Here is a 15,975-nt window from a genome sequence, read left to right on the forward strand (position 1 = left end):
CTTACCTGTAGGCATCTGTGGTTCCTATTTATGATATTACATATGGTTAAAGATTATCAAATAAGATTTCTACAAGTCTAAAAATACATCTTTGGCAAGAAAAAAATAATATGAATCGTGTAAACATATGTTAATCAAATATATTAAACTCTTCACCTGTCATAAAACCAGCCAGCTTCCGGTTCGCTCTCCAATCACATTTATTGGTATAACGAGTCAAAGTCGTAACGAACAAGAAGAGATGTATAAATAATATATTTCGTATAAAAAAAACAACACCCTTTCTTACTTGAGATCCTAATTAGTAATCACTATTCCCGGAACCTAAATTAACATTACATGGATTTCACATTTGTGCAAAAAGAAGCTCGTTCCACGTGTCAGGAACACCCGGCAAACACCAATGCAAACAATCTTGCATCCCGGGAGCTGCTCGAATAGAGTACCTTGATATATGACCTTCCTCTCTCACCAACGACAGACCCGTTATATCCAACAACTTAACATCCGATCCCTTAATCGCACCTGCTGCAACCGGATCACTAGACTCATCTTGCAACACTTCCAGTGACCCGGGTGCTGTGCTGTCACATGTACCTCCGGTATTCCATTCTCCATTAAAAAAATGTCTGGGTGATATCGACCTCAAGAAAGCCTTCAAATCCGGGTGCTTTGGTAACTCAGAGTGAACCCACCTCACAACACTATGAATTGTAAAGTTTTTAGCCCCACCAATATCTGCAATCCTCCTATTGGTGTTCGGTTTCCCGCCAACATACATAACCCATTTGTTTGCATTAAGCTTCCCTCGGTTCCAATGATGCCCCGTGTTGAGAACAAGGACATGAATCCTGTCAAGATAATGTTTCAGAAAACTTGGCGGGCGGTCAAGGTGCATCGCATATTCCGTGGTTGGACTTGTGGGGTCAACAGGCTCTATGTCACATAGACTTGCAGACCAGTAGTACAACATGGTGGTGTTAGTCTTTGGGAACCGATAAGCCCACCCGTCGGGCCGGGCAGACCCCTGGGCTTTCGCCAGCCCGTATTCCTTTCCAACGTCTTCAACATCCTGTGTATCTTCACCACCTGTCACCATGCACATTAGAGATTGGAACTGCTGGCGGCCCAATGAGTCTCCAACAAAAGCTAATGTTTTGTCCTGCATTCTGGAGTATGCATAGCAATTAGTGAAATGATAATCTAATTGACCGCCACCAGCTATGTATATATATGAGTGTGTCTGTATGTATACCTTTTGAGGAATTCAGCTCCTGTAAAATCATCCATTTTGCAATCTTTTGGCTGCCACTTCAACTTTTCATACCCAAAATCAGTTCTTTGTGTCAAACGACAAGCCCACATCCCAGATAACCATTGTTTACAACCGAAACCAGAATAGAGAGGTCGATTATCAGCAGGGACCCACTTTCCTTTACCATAGTTGCAGGCTGGTATAACCAATAGGCAAACAAGTAGTCAGTATCGGTATTAATTAACTCTGAGCTAAGGAGAACTGCACTACTTTCAGTCACCATTTGGTAAAAGCTAAAGAGAATTGCACCATTAAACAAGTGGTCTAACTAACTACGAACAAGATGATACTGAACACATCAAACGGTTTCGATCAAAAAGTATATCATTTTGTGAAAGAAATTTGAAAGGACTAAAATACACTGAAAATAAATGAACACTGAAAAGATGATGATGACCAATAAATGTTATTAGTGTATCGCACGTGATGGACAAATCCAACAGAATATACGCCACGTGCCTTTATTTGTTAGCTGGGACCATTTATGTGATATAGCATATGGTAAGGAAATGAATGTAAGAAGCACCTTGTGTTTCTACTTTAGCTACTGGAGCATCGATCACGGTTGATTGAGTTATTTGTGAAGTCAGCGGCTGCTGTTTAACCGTTTCCGACCTCTCTTCTTCTTCTTCTACTTCAGAAACAGTTTGTTCGACGGGAAGCGTTTTGTTTTCTGCACCAATGTTACATGAATAAATGTTGCAAAACAAAAAAGATCCAGCAAGATATTCTTCTACAATGAGCTTTGATTGATATAAAGCAAGTCTAAACAATCGCATAAACGACATCTCACCCGTGCTTAAAAAGAATAGATATTAATTAAATAAAAAAAGCAAGCAATTAAGTATAAAAAAGATAATATGAGAAAGGTGTGTAGGGTACATACGATGGTGAGAAGTATTTGGATAATGATCATCAACATCATGGTGTGGAATGCTTGTTGAGAGTGATGGGGAAGTTAAAGCAAGAGGTTGTTCAGGTAATTGTTCATCATCATCGTCTTTAAACGGAGGAGTGACATGTATCCTTTCAGCATCATCTATCATCATGGTGAGAAACAAGTAGATAGTTTAACAACAATTAACAACTTCCTAAAAGAAAGATAATGTTGTTTAATAATAATAATAATAACCACCTGGAAAGAGATGATGATTATGATGAGGTGGTAAAGTAGTAGTGAGAAGAGGGGTTTTCTCCCAATTCCAGAGGAGAAGAAAGGCGCAAACAAAGACGAGAGAAAAGAGAGAAAGCTGCTTCATTTTCAGACCCCCATTCAAATACCACCCGGTACCTCCTCCTCCTCCTTTCATACCACCCCACTTAATTCTTCTTCTGCCAGAATAATAAAAAATATATATATAATATTAAACCCCCTAACTAAAGTAATACTAAAATCAATCAGATCTCAATCGAATTGAGTGAAAGCAAATCAATCAATTAAGCAATTGAATTGGAAGAAACAATTACGATCGGGATCTAAATATAAATCTAAAATAGGCACAGAGAGATAGCATTGTAAGTAAGTAACTACGAACGAACTAATCAATTAACGATGTATACTGTGCATTTAGGGATTACATACCTGCCTGCAAAACCAGAAAGAAAGAAAGCAAGCAAGCAAGCAAGCAAGGAAGCGGTCACAATCAATGAATCAATGAAATGAATAGCTAGAATAGAATAGAATAGATTTAGAATTACTTAAGTGAGTGTTCACATGTCATGTTTATTATTATTTTTTATTTTATTTAATACAATAGAATATAATATATCGGTTAAAAGTTACGTGTAAATCTATATATTTTTTTTACTCTTTATATTTAAAAACAAAAAACAAAAACCGCTTTTCATTAAAACAACAAACGAACTAGCGATATGACCGGTTAGTCCAATAGGCAAAACTAGCGAAAAACCTGAGAGAGCAACCAAGGCAAAACTACACAAAATCATGTCTTTCCAATAGGACTTGACTAAGGATGATATAAGTTAGTCCTAATCTTAATCCAAACTAATCATAATACCACAACCCCACCTCTAGCTTTATGACCCTCCTTTTCTTCTATATGTAGATTATTAGTTAAAATATATTAGCTTAATATGTTTACAAGTTTAATCAATAAATGCGTCATTTTGAAGACATTATATATGGAATATAAACTGTCAAAAGCAAGATAACATGTTGCAATAAAGTAAAGTATTAGTGCTACATAAATGGGCTATAATCCAATTTTAGTTGGGCTGCAACTTGGGTCCAAGGAAATCTATGGACTTGAAGAAAGCATGTCGGCAATTTTGAGTTATATTTCGAGTCCAAGATTAATCAATTTTAATTTTGACATGCTTAATCTATGGTTTGTTTCTATTCGTTTACTCATATGTCATGCTTAATCATTTTTAAATTTGACACTTAGGTTTAATTCCAGTTTTTTATTCATAATTATGTGAATTCATTTTGGGATCCCAACTTTTGTATTTGTTTGCGTTAAACACCATTTCGGATGGGGTGCAAGGGCCAACCCGTTAACCCACTACACATGGAGTTTTTTGATTTGATGCAACAATAAGCCAACACACATGGCCGTTATCGCCCCATCCAAAATGATGTTTAACGCCCTTTTTGAGTGATTTGGTATTGAGGTCAGCCCACTACACAAAACCTTATAGTAAAAACTGGAAAAATAAAAAGAGTTTAGATGTTGACATGTATTGATTCATAACTCCTTCCCATATGTTTTTACGCCAGTTACTTTTCCGAACCTACATGCTATAATCTTTAAAAGGAAATTAAGAAGATAAATCCCATAATGTAGATGCTGACTTAAGAGTGTTGTTGTTAGTTAACTAGAAAAGTTTGATAGAATGATTTGGAAGATTGTGTGATAGCAACTTAGCAAGAGTTGATGATATTGGACTAGTAAGGCATGGTGGGGCGGACCATGCACAAAGACGGGTGGAATTTCGCTTCTTTAGGATGTGACATTTACGGGCTGCAAGAGGTCCAAATCACTGCCTCAAATTGGACTCCTTTGTCTTGTCTTCTCTTGAACGGATGAGGTGACAATAACATTTTCTTAAGGAATCTTTATTCATTCATAGTTTTTCAATTTAGCTTTGAGTTTCCTTTGATATCAATCAAAATGAGTCATTAACTTATCCAATAATCCACATCAAACATAAGTAATCATATATTTATAGAAAAAATAACTTTTACACTCATGTGATTGAAATTTCTATGCGGTTTTTATGCAATTTAACGTCAATTACAAACAATATAATAATAATAATAATAATAATAATAATAATAATAATAATAAAGTTAGTGTGTTGAACTTGGATAAACATAATAATAAATTAAATAGATTAAATGGATTAAATAAATATAAATAATTAAAGAATGGTTAGTTGGTTGGTTATAAAATGGTTTGACGTCCGACATGACAGTTGTCCATGATTGGTATGGTATTTCACACGTTTGACACCATATCATCGGAAACAAAACATCAGATCCCGGTAGCAGCCACTCACGTTCGTCTCCGACCACACCTTTTCATCATCAAACCAAACCAAACATCCTTCCTTAATCAATTAATTAATATATACTCTGTTATTATGTTTTTTGTTTATCGCTTCACTTTCATATTTTCATGATCCCTTGGAATCCCCGAAGACAACCTCTTTCTTTGTTTGTATATAATTATTAATTCATCTCCACTTTCTACAAATTTGTAGATGGGACAATTTATTATCTTAAGAGCTTGTTTTCATGGTCTCTGCATACTTATATTTACCATTCTTTTATGTTACAACCAATTCACCCATAAGACAACACATGGTTTAGCTTTTAAAAGCCTGGTGATCACAGAACCAACCGACTGTTCCGGGCTGACTCAACACACGGGTTTTGCAAACCAATGCGACTTCCTAAAAGGAAACCCCCAATGCAAATCCGGTGGCTATTTTTACTACCTTAACTTTTTCTACTGCGACTGTCAAAACCATGCAACTTTGGGTTACATTAGTCTTGCAATATGGGTAGTCGCCTTGTTTTATTTGTTAGGGAATACATCTGCTGATTACTTCTGTTGCTGCCTTGAAAAGTTATCAAACGTGTTGCGGTTGTCACCGACCGTGGCAGGGGTGACCCTGCTTCCGTTAGGTAACGGCGCACCTGATGTGTTTGCGAGTATCGTTGCGTTTGTGGGGACCACGGATAACGCTGATGTGGGGTTGAATAGTATTTCGGGTGGGGCTGTTTTTATTATTTGTGTTGTGGTTGGGACGATTTCGCTATGTGTGGCTGATCAGGAAGTGTGTATTGATAAGAGATGTTTCGTGAGAGACGTGTGCACGTTTCTGTTCGCGGTTGTGATACTTGGTGTTATTTTGTTTGTGGGTGAGGTTAATGTTGGTGGCGCGATTGCGTTTGTGTCAATTTATGTCGTCTATGCGACTTTCGTTGTTGCTAGTGAAATATTAAAGAAGAAAAATGAAAATTTCAAAATACAAGGGTATGCGCCTTTGTTGCCTCTTGCAGACACAGCTGAAAATAGATTGGGTACGCCGGATGACGTGGCAGTGCCACATCTTGTTGAGTCTAAGGTTCCACATTGGATGTGGACGTCACACATGGCGATATATTCAGAGTTCAATAGTCATGGTTTGGACGATAAGCCTCAATGGGGATGGATCGATGATGAAGACACACATAATGCAAATTCGGGTTCCTCGGTCAGTTCCAAGTTGTTAAAGTGGTTAGAGTTTCCGTTAATGCTACCGAGACTGTTAACCATCCCAATCATAGAGGAAGAAAGATGGTCAAAAGGTTATGCGGTAGCCAGTGTTACATTAGCACCTTTGCTTCTAGCCTTCCTTTGGAACACTCGATATCAATCAGGCGAAGTGATGATCTATATAGGAAGTGCGATGGTCGGGTGTGCGTTAGGCGTTGCTGCATTTGTGTGCACTAGAGCCGACCAACCGCCACAAAAGTTTTTGCTTCCTTGGGTTATAGGAGGGTTCTTTATGAGCATAATTTGGTTCTACATGATTGCTAATGAGCTAGTTGCTTTATTGGTTTCACTTGGTCTAATATTTGGAGTCAACCCATCAATTCTCGGGTTGACCGTGTTAGCATGGGGAAACTCAATGGGGGATTTGATGTCCAACGTGGCGCTTGCAGTGAATGGGGTGGACGGGGTGCAGATAGCAATATCTGGTTGCTATGCAGGGCCAATGTTCAACACGCTTGTAGGTTTGGGGGTGTCAATGTTAATTGGATCGTGGTCTAAGAGACCCGAACCTTGCACCATATCTCGTGATAGTGGATTGGTGTGTAATCTTGGGTTTATTGTCGTGGGGTTGGTTTGGGCGCTTGTGGTGTTGCCAAGAAACCAAATGCAGCCGACCAAGTTGTTGGGGATGGGGCTTATTGGCATTTACTTATTGTTTTTGGGTTTGAGAATAGGCATGGCTGTCGCGGTTGGAACGCTCAACAGTAGCTAGCTAGCTAGGTGATGAATATTACACGTTGTAGGATGCGTAATGGTGTAACCAGATATACAAATAAACGTTATATATGTTGTATAGCTTATTGATCTTCTGTTTTAAAACAATAAAATGAGTGAATGTATATAGAATCAACCAAACATGTTTAAATCCACAACAATATTCAACTCAGATCTTGTAAAATAAGTATGAGAGAGATGGTTTGAACTGAAGTCAGAAGACAAAATTATGAGTTTTTGGTATGTGGACCTTCAACTTTGACCATTTTCCTAGCAACCCTTAATCCTCTACAATATTGTACATCTAGCCGTTCTTCTTTAAAACTTTTATTTGGTAAAATTTAATTACTACACTACACATATACATAAGGTTTGGTATATAATTGTGTCCTTTTTGGTCAAGTTTTGAAATTTGAAAGCTAAACATACAATTTATGTACAACTAAATGATCACAAAGTCGTGTGACCCATTATTAAATTTGGTAAGTTGGGATTTAAAAGAATACGCTTATGTAGTATTGAAGTGCATAATGTTTTATATTGAGCTACATATAGGTTTTGGAGTATTTCAACCTCCATGTACTAAAGTTTTTTGTAACGTGTGAGATGTGTGATTTCAACTAGTAAAGGAGACAAGAAGCCAAAGTAATTAATTAAGATGATATATATGTAAGTAATTAAGTTGTTGATTGAGATCTGTTGGACAAATTATAATGTGTTGGCAAGTAAGTTGGCATGTAATGTAATATAAAGTGTAGAAGAGTTAACAATTAACAAGTGGAAATAATAATATTCTGGTGAAGTTATTATTATACTAGTATATTGGAGTAATTAAAAAGAAATAAGTGGTACTAGCTTATACAGATAATAAAATAAAGAGTAGCAGTATAAATAGAGACAATTGCAGTGGCAGTGGCAGTGGCAGTGGCAGTGGCAGTGGCATGGCATATATACGTAGTAGTTGCAGGCAGGAAAGAAGGAATCATCCTACAAGGCAGTCACGTGCGGCAGTGACACGACAGACAGCTTTCACTCTGTCACCACCTCCTCATCTGGCCATTCATTCATTCATCACCACTTGCTTGCTTAAAACCAGTACACCATATTATTGTTTTCAATTCTTCTAGCTACTTCAATTTGTTGTTAATAATAATAATTTGTCTCATTTACATTGACATAGGTGATTGATGGTTATGGAAGAAGGAAGATCAAGATCAAGATCTCCACCCAAGCCCAAGCCTAAGTCGCCACCGCCGGGTGGCAAACAGAAACAATTGTCAAAGGTGGTTAACATCTTGGAAACACAAATTCACTTCCTTCAGGTTACTAATTAACCTCTTCTCTGTTTTTTTTTAAGTTTTGTGTCACCAAACCAAACTCAACCTTACAGTTTTAAACCACAATGTATAGATAGAATATAATCAAAGAATTAGAAGAATGTTTATGTTTATTCATTTCTTTCTTAATATTATTGAAAACAACTTATTGTCTTTTTTAAAAAGCCAATAAGTTTTAAAGGGTTAAAAAAAGTTGTTTTCAAAAAGCCACATATCCTAGCTTTTTGGAAAAGCGACAAACTAAGTATGGAAAGGCTTTATTGCTGAGGAGAAAGTCTCTTGGGTAGAATTAGAGGCTTAAATGATCGATTGACACCTGGGCCGAACCACCGTGGGCAGTTTCGGCCCGTCTAGACCTTTCCGTTGACTGCTTATGGGCCTTGTTATTCCACTCGTAGCCCAAGCTATATATATGTTCTTTTAAATTTGGGCACTTTTGAGTTGTGACCATGTTTATCGTTTGCTAACTCTTGGATTAGTTCCTCATCAAAATGTATGTGGTTTTGGTTGATTACTTTTAGTGACTTTAGTTTAGGAATAATGGATTGATTGTTAATTAATTACATGTTTGCCCCCTTGTTAGTTTGATGCTGTTATATATATGCAGGAAGAGTTGAAGTCAATTGAAACATTACAGCCTGCTTCTTTTTGCATCAAAGAGTATGTGACTAACACTAACTAACTACTGTTTAATGTTTATCCTATCTGTTATCCAACCATTATATTCACTTTAATTTACAGGGTTACTAATTATGCTGTCGCCAATCCAGAACCACTCATCACTGTGTAACAAACCTTACTCGATCATCTACTTTACTTTCTTACTCAGTTTTCCTTAAAACTAATCTGTTTTTGTTACTATTTTAAACAAAAAGCAGGCGTGATATCAAGACTCGTAAATCTCGTGGTTTCTGGAAGTGGCTATGGTATTTTACTTGTCACTCGTATATCCCTTGTTGCTTGCTTGAGCGTCATACGGGTTTTTATATTGGATTTATTATTTTACAGTTGTTTCAGCATGTCATGTGTTTGCTGCAAGGGCTGTTCTGTTGCAACACTATGCTGCTGTTCCTTTCCAGACTGTTGTTCATGTTCTTTACCAAAGTGCAAGCCACCCGCGTGCCCTTCATGTCTAAAAGCGTGTTTGTGTTGCCCAAAGTGCGCTTGTTCTTGCAAATGTTGTTGGCCAACCAAGTGTTCCTGCCCAAAGTGTTCTACCTGCTGCTGTGTTTCTTCGTCTTGTAAATGGTGCTGCTGCTGATGATCACAAGTTCCTTTCCGAAGAAAAATCCCCGATTTGATACCTTTCTATTACATTACTTTTTCAAACCCCATCTTATAAAACTAACAGATTATAACATCCAAAAGCAACTGGTCTTCTAACTTGATTGCGGTGCTTCAACTTGCACATCATAAACAGACCCAGAGGGGCCAACGTTCGTTAGCTGGACGAGAATGATGGATCCCCTAATCTTTTGATACAAGCAAAGATTGTACTTGCTTGATAAGGAGCAAATGTGCATGAATTATATTTCTTAATTGCCTTGGATATCTCTATAAATCGTTGTAAGACCACTATTGGATTAAAGTATTTTGATGGTACTCATAATCTAAATCGGATAATTTAGTAACACCGTTGATGATTGGCATGCTAAAGGTAACTTTGTTACTATAGATGCACAACTAGTGCTATGGTCACCTAATTTACTGCCAAATTGCCAATCACCTAAGCTCTTATTGATCAGTTTAACTAATGTTAAATCGCACTTGCCACCGGCACCATATTTGATGTTGATCAAAGTTGCCCTCTTGCCCCTTACTGATGGAAACAGAACCGAGACGTCGACTGCTATGTGTTCTTATTATTAGCAAGTTCAATTCGTCTTCAAACGAAGACGATTTAAGCATAGGCATAAAGTGGTTTTATGAAAAGCATTTAAGATATGAACCAATCGCTTCTTCAGAAAACACTGTTTTAAGACCAATTATCTTGTCCAGAAAACAATAAATATTTTCATTGCAACATCTATTTCCTGTTAGTTTCCTTCTTATCACATAAAATTGTTTTCCTTATTAATCATTCATCATAACAATTAATTGATATAACCAGAGAAAAAAAAAGTGTGAAATGTCTTCACTTAAACCAAAACCACCCGACCTGGCCAAAACTCGACAAACCCAGTCAAAAACCCAACCTGGTTCTTGACTTTTGTTCACTATACTCGGAACCAGTTCATACCTACTTCTGGTTAATGAAAAAACCTGATTTGCCCACTTCTAGATGATAGCATATTAGCATGTATACATGGCCAGTTTCAAGTATGGCAAATGCACTAAAATAAAAAAAAAATGCACTGGCTGCTGGCCTGCTGGTATAAGTATACTAGTTTGAGGCCCGTGTATTACACGGGTAATTGTTAAAAATTTTAAACTTTGACCACTAAGTGAAATACAGTCAACAAATTGATCATACATTGTTAATACAATTACAGTTAAATTAATTAAAATTACATAACTAAGATTACACAAATATGTTACAAATAGGTAAAAACTTTATTATACACTATATTTGTGATTATATTAGCAGGTATACACTGTGCATAAAAAATCAAAATCTTTAGTCAATGTCTGCTTGTAACTCTTAATATATTAACATATAGATCTGCTTATAACTCTTGATATAGCCATATATATAGTTGTTCGTGTGACGAAAAAGGTTCTATAAGTACACATCAACTCTAGATAAATGATAATATATATCCATGATACTAATAAAAAAGTATTCATACACATAAAATGTCATAGCTTTTAATCAATTAATATGATGTCATTTGAAAACATCTGCTCATATTTATTAAAAAAAAACATGATTATCCCAAAAACCATATACATGAACTTTGATGATATAACATACTTAGAATCTTTACAATTTGAAATTGATTGGTCATGATAAATTTGTTGTCATTAATATTCTATTTATGACAAATTTTTAATTCACTTTATATTTTACAATTAAAAATTGTATAATCAAACAAGATAAAACCGAAAATTTAAATATAGCAAAATGATTTGTTTGTTTCATATGAATGTAATTGCCAAGAAAATGAGAAATACATACTAACATTAAAACCATGTTTAAAGGCTAAGTCTTAACAGCTGACGTTATCAGGATTTAGTCAAAGTCGATTGTTTTCATTCCACATATTATGAATCGAATGTTTATTGTTTATTATTTTAGGTATTAAAGGCTAAGTCTTAGCCGCTGACGTTATCAGGATTTAGTCCAAGTCGATTGTTCTCATTCCACATATTATGAATCGAATGTTTATTGTTTATTATTTTGAATATAAACCATAATAAACAATTTGATTAACACTTCAAAATTCACTAATCGTCTCTTGTCAATTCGTATGGAGTATACTTATTACATGTAGTAATGGATTTAGTTGGAATAAACCTATAATTTTAATGTCATATATTGAAATGACTTAAAAGATAAGGACCATATATGAAAATTGGTTGAAAAGAAGGTGAGAAGAGCTATAGTATTAATAAGTGGTAACAATGGTTGGCTTTTATTAGAATAAATAGATTGGACTATTTGCTTGGCCCATACATAAACCGGACTTAAAATAATAAACATCCAACTACCATAACATGTTTTAAAGGGTGATATTTTATTTTCCAGACGTAATGAAAAAGATATGATGTAATGTAACCATTCTTTTCACGATTATAAATGTCCAACCTAATATTACTACTTTTTTGAGAAAAAAAAATATCTTGTTTATTTCTTTTGTAGGGCCCAACTCTCAAGCGTTCTTTTTGATTTTGTCCAACTATAGGAAACGTATGTAAAAGGATAAAGGATCATGCAAATAAATCAAACGTCAGCGTATGTATATGTATGGAGACTCGTAGACATTTATGTGCTTTTCTCTAGAAGCATGTATTTATTTATTTATTTATTTATTTGTTAAATGTAACATAACCCAACAGTAAGGTTGTTGAATAAGTTAGTTTTCAAAATTCAATAACCAATTGGCACACTCAAACCAAAGGAAAACAGTCCTAGTGAGATATGTATGGGGTGATGATATTGTGACAATTATCGAGTCACTATGAAACATGACATGTTTAATAAACAGATAGTCTTCTACTTCATTCATAATTAAATTGAAATAATTTTCTTAGTTAATTTAACTGTAAATTTTATTAAGAAAAGTGAATTTTATAGCGATGCAGAAGACAAAGAGGCAACAAGCTACATAATTCTACTATTGATTTGCCATTATTTTAAATGATGGTATTGAATAAATGGAGCATGAATATAACACCAATAAACCGATAAAGAATGGAAATTGTACGTGTTTAATTGCTATTACATCCGATATACAAATTCATTTTTAAAAAAGGAAGGAACAAAAAATCAATCAAAAGAGAGCTCGATCCTTCTCCTAATAGGAAAAACCCCAAAACTTGTATTTTATGTGTCTATGGTCATAGATGTATCTTGTCTTGATGATATAGAGTACGGTAACTACGAGTAGTCTATCCTCTCTTTAATCTTTGTTGCAATGGAGAACTCCCTAGGGTTCGATGCACATTCGGGTCTGAACGCGAATGCGGGGACAAGGGAGATTTTGTCTTATGCCGTTGACCATGGTTATGATGAGGACCACTTTTACTATCCTTTTGCTCTTCTTTTTGAGCCGTATAAACAAAGGGTCCAACTTGGACCTCGTTAAAGTCCTGTAGCGACTCAAGAGTTTTAACAATTATGCTCATACATGGTCTTGCTTTAGGCCTATGGCTAAGGCATTGATAAGCCAGTTCCGCTGCCTTTTCCGCACCTGATTCCGAGTACATTCCTTCGAGTCTTGGGTCAAGTATCCGGCCGAGTTTTCGAGGACACTTGAGTTGAGGCCTAGCCCAATCAGCTAGGTTCTGCTCTCGGTTAGGACGACTCTTGTCCAATGACTTCCTGCCGGTCAGAAGCTCCAATAATACAACTCCAAAGCTATAAACATCACTTGCCGCTGTTAAATGACCTATACAAAATCCACTTTACATATTTAGTAAAATTATCACGATTGAGAAAAATGCATAAATCAACTTATTATGATGTATATATATGACATACCTGTCATTAGGTACTCGGGAGCTGCATAGCCGTGTGTACCCATGACTCGGGTGGAAACATGTGTGTCATCTCCCTCAGGGCCGTCCTTTGCGAGTCCAAAGTCTGACAGCTTAGCTTTGTAATCCTGTAAATCATATTCAACAATCAAATTCAGTATAATATACATTACAGGTCAGTTATGGAAAAAAAATCTACGTTATGGATTATTAGATGCTTACGGAATCCAGTAAAATATTTGATGCTTTAAAATCACGATATATGACAGGCTTTTTTGCTTCGTGAAGAAATGCTAGCCCTTTTGCTGCGCCTAAAGCTATTTTCATTCTTATTGACCATGGAAGTGAGACCGAAAACCCTGGAAGAAAAAACAAATTGATAAAGATTAGTGTGGTTCATGAGAACATAAAAATAAAAATAAAAATAAAGAACACGAAAATAAAAATAAGCTATCAATTCCAAATACGTAGTTTAGACTTTAGATATGAATATGAATGAATATTATTTTTAACAACATTGACTTTTAATGATATGGAACTGGAAGTCCTGAACTGGTAAACTGTCCTACCACCTTACAAAAAGTCAAAAGGTTTCCATGACAATGAACAAGTCTTGCCGTAATGTTAGTCAACCATCCAAAGAAAAAAAACATCTCATTTCTAGCAAGCTGTTAATTTCATTATATACACGACCTTTTCTTGTTATATTATTTCTGTCATCCCCCACACTACCTATATAATATTAATATATATACACGCTTTGTCAGCATGCAATATAATAACTATATCCAGATTGCTATAAAAATCTTACAACTAATTAAATTCTCAACAAGAGCTAGCGACTATATATTATTAATCAATATTTTATAGGAAAATAAAAATTATACGTTGATTTTTTCAATGGGTCTGAAGTGAACAAACTTATATATATAGATATCATCATAAAAGTAAATAACAAAGTTAATTACTTCGAAAGAGTTGATTTTCTAAGCTCCCACGTGGCATGTACTCGTACACAAGAACCCTGTGTTCGTCCTCGCAACAATATCCGATCAACTTCACCAAGTGTGGGTGCCTCAATTCACCAAGAAATATCACCTCCGTCTGTCACATGATAGAATAACAAATATTACAAATTGCTTTGATTCTCTTAATTATGAAATATACACGTATATATGGTTAGAAACCTATATATTGCGCAAGTTGAATAAATGTTTCTTTTAAAAATATTTATTTATAAATAAATAAAACATCATATATTTGTTAGAGACGTTTAATAAAATTAAATTTAAAGTTTAAGACCTATAGTATAACCAATTATTTATCAAGTTAAAGAAAATCGTAATTATATAACACGATAGAGGTGGGAAATTAAAATCTAGACTTTCATTACTTTTATTTGTTATATATATAAAAAACAGAAGATATATATTGCTTGAGTGGATTTCTATCTTTATGTTACCTCATGTAAATTATTATTATTATTATTATTATTATTATTATTATTACATAGCTAGGCAGGAAGGCATGCACATACCAGCCATTCTCTATGGCCTTGTAATCCTTCCAAGTCAAGGATCTTGACAGCCACAGGCTGAGCCTTCAAACCAGGCTTAAGTTTATCATCAATGAACCCCTTGTGAACCGGTCCGAACCCACCTTCACCCAAGAAATTCGATGAACTAAACGACTGTGTGATGAGCTTAAGCTCAGCCAAGGTGAACACATGAAGGTTAGATCCAGCAAGCGAATTCGATATGTCCTCGGACAGCGTCGAGCTGCTTAAATCCGTAAACGAGATCCTTGGAAACGAGCTATGCGATGCAACCGCAGCCGTCGACTTCTTTTTCGGTTTAGGTTTATTCTTCAATGGACGGATAATTGGCTCTTGAATCTTGAAACACTTTGGTAAGAATTTATTAACCGTCATCGTTTCGTTTCGGTCTTCTTAATATCTTCAAGGATCCAACAATTAATATATCAAGGTTTGAATAATTGAGATGAGAATTAGATATAAAAGTTGGCAGCTGGATGAAATGAAGAAGAAATGAAATGGTGGTTATATATGAATGAATTAGTTGAAGTTGAGTTATATATATATATATATTTATTGAAGGGTTGGTTTCTTGCAAAGAAAATTTCAATTTTCAAACATATATAATTAAACAACCACTTGGCTATCTTGCTTTTGAATTTTTAATAACCTTTACTTAATTTTCTTACATACCAACATTGAGATAGAGGCTTACAACGTACACCTTTATGGGTTAGACTTAGACCAATAATATATATAACTCCTGTAAGATCTACACAGGCGTGTTTCCCCACTGCCCACCCGAACACAAGAATATCAGCTGGTCGTAAAGTAGACCTCCATTCAAGAGGATCCGTGAGAAAGTTAACAGGGGCCTCCTTTTTAGCAAAAATCCCTGCCCGTTTAAGAACATCACACAGAACATCCCTAACCAGATCATGTCTGTATTTAAAGCCAGACAATTCTTTGCAATGCACCGCATGGTCACCAAAAGAATCCAAACAAACCTTGCGACAAATTGGGCAAGGTTCATCCGTCGGGAACATAGGGATCATTAACCGGTACTTAAGGATAGCCCGATACTCCAAACCCGACATACGTTGGCCTAATCCTTCAATGGGGATGGCCGTTAGAAAATCCTGAGCCCGA

At 35.6% G+C, this 15,975-nt stretch overlaps 3 protein-coding genes and 1 pseudogene across 3 annotated transcripts; 2 read left to right on the forward strand and 2 right to left on the reverse strand.

The window, feature by feature from the left end:
* Positions 1-126: 126 nt before the first annotated feature.
* On the reverse strand, positions 127-2,625 carry LOC143538565 (protein trichome birefringence-like 14). The gene is made up of 5 exons (XM_077032093.1): positions 2,451-2,625; positions 2,198-2,354; positions 1,842-2,113; positions 1,256-1,451; positions 127-1,169 (listed from the first exon to the last, which is right to left on the reverse strand). The coding sequence occupies exons 1-5, from the start codon at positions 2,623-2,625 to the stop codon at positions 347-349; spliced, it is 1,623 nt and encodes a 540-aa protein (XP_076888208.1). The 3' UTR covers positions 127-346.
* A 2,086-nt stretch (positions 2,626-4,711) lies between these two features.
* LOC143538576 (cation/calcium exchanger 4 pseudogene) lies at positions 4,712-6,853 on the forward strand (annotated as a pseudogene).
* A 1,150-nt stretch (positions 6,854-8,003) lies between these two features.
* On the forward strand, positions 8,004-9,419 carry LOC143538566 (uncharacterized). The gene is made up of 5 exons (XM_077032094.1): positions 8,004-8,138; positions 8,761-8,813; positions 8,895-8,939; positions 9,032-9,079; positions 9,162-9,419. Exons 1-5 carry the CDS (start codon positions 8,004-8,006, stop codon positions 9,412-9,414), a joined length of 534 nt encoding a protein of 177 aa, XP_076888209.1. The 3' UTR covers positions 9,415-9,419.
* A 3,255-nt stretch (positions 9,420-12,674) lies between these two features.
* LOC143538577 (serine/threonine-protein kinase RIPK-like) lies at positions 12,675-15,382 on the reverse strand. Its single transcript, XM_077032097.1, has 5 exons — positions 14,830-15,382; positions 14,261-14,396; positions 13,515-13,651; positions 13,297-13,420; positions 12,675-13,204 (listed from the first exon to the last, which is right to left on the reverse strand). Exons 1-5 carry the CDS (start codon positions 15,220-15,222, stop codon positions 12,705-12,707), a joined length of 1,290 nt encoding a protein of 429 aa, XP_076888212.1. The 5' UTR covers positions 15,223-15,382; the 3' UTR covers positions 12,675-12,704.
* Between the last annotated feature and the right edge of the window lie 593 nt (positions 15,383-15,975).

Source organism: Bidens hawaiensis, unplaced genomic scaffold (assembly GCF_021521415.1).
Source record: "Bidens hawaiensis isolate Kalapana, Puna unplaced genomic scaffold, B.hawaiensis_p1.1 tig00011646_1, whole genome shotgun sequence".
In the NCBI taxonomy this organism is placed as follows: Eukaryota; Viridiplantae; Streptophyta; class Magnoliopsida; order Asterales; family Asteraceae; genus Bidens; species Bidens hawaiensis.

What these genes read in the sequence shown, in the direction of transcription:
- LOC143538566 (XM_077032094.1), top strand. Translation starts at nt 8,004, where the DNA reads ATGGTTATGGAAGAAGGAAGATCAAGATCAAGATCTCCACCCAAGCCC. An exon ending in GCTTCTTTTTGCATCAAAGA is followed by an intron (nt 8,814 to 8,894) that starts GTATGTGACTAA and finishes TTTAATTTACAG; the next exon opens with GGTTACTAATTATGCTGTCG. An exon ending in CCAGAACCACTCATCACTGT is followed by an intron (nt 8,940 to 9,031) that starts GTAACAAACCTT and finishes AACAAAAAGCAG; the next exon opens with GCGTGATATCAAGACTCGTA.
- LOC143538577 (XM_077032097.1), bottom strand. Translation starts at nt 15,222, where the DNA reads ATGACGGTTAATAAATTCTTACCAAAGTGTTTCAAGATTCAAGAGCCA. An exon ending in AAGGCCATAGAGAATGGCTG is followed by an intron (nt 14,397 to 14,829) that starts GTATGTGCATGC and finishes ATCATGTGACAG; the next exon opens with ACGGAGGTGATATTTCTTGG. An exon ending in CAAATATTTTACTGGATTCC is followed by an intron (nt 13,421 to 13,514) that starts GTAAGCATCTAA and finishes TATGATTTACAG; the next exon opens with GATTACAAAGCTAAGCTGTC.
- LOC143538565 (XM_077032093.1), bottom strand. Translation starts at nt 2,625, where the DNA reads ATGAAAGGAGGAGGAGGAGGTACCGGGTGGTATTTGAATGGGGGTCTG. An exon ending in AATACTTCTCACCATCGTAT is followed by an intron (nt 2,114 to 2,197) that starts GTACCCTACACA and finishes ATTCTTTTTAAG; the next exon opens with CACGGGTGAGATGTCGTTTA. An exon ending in GGAGCTGAATTCCTCAAAAG is followed by an intron (nt 1,170 to 1,255) that starts GTATACATACAG and finishes TGCATACTCCAG; the next exon opens with AATGCAGGACAAAACATTAG.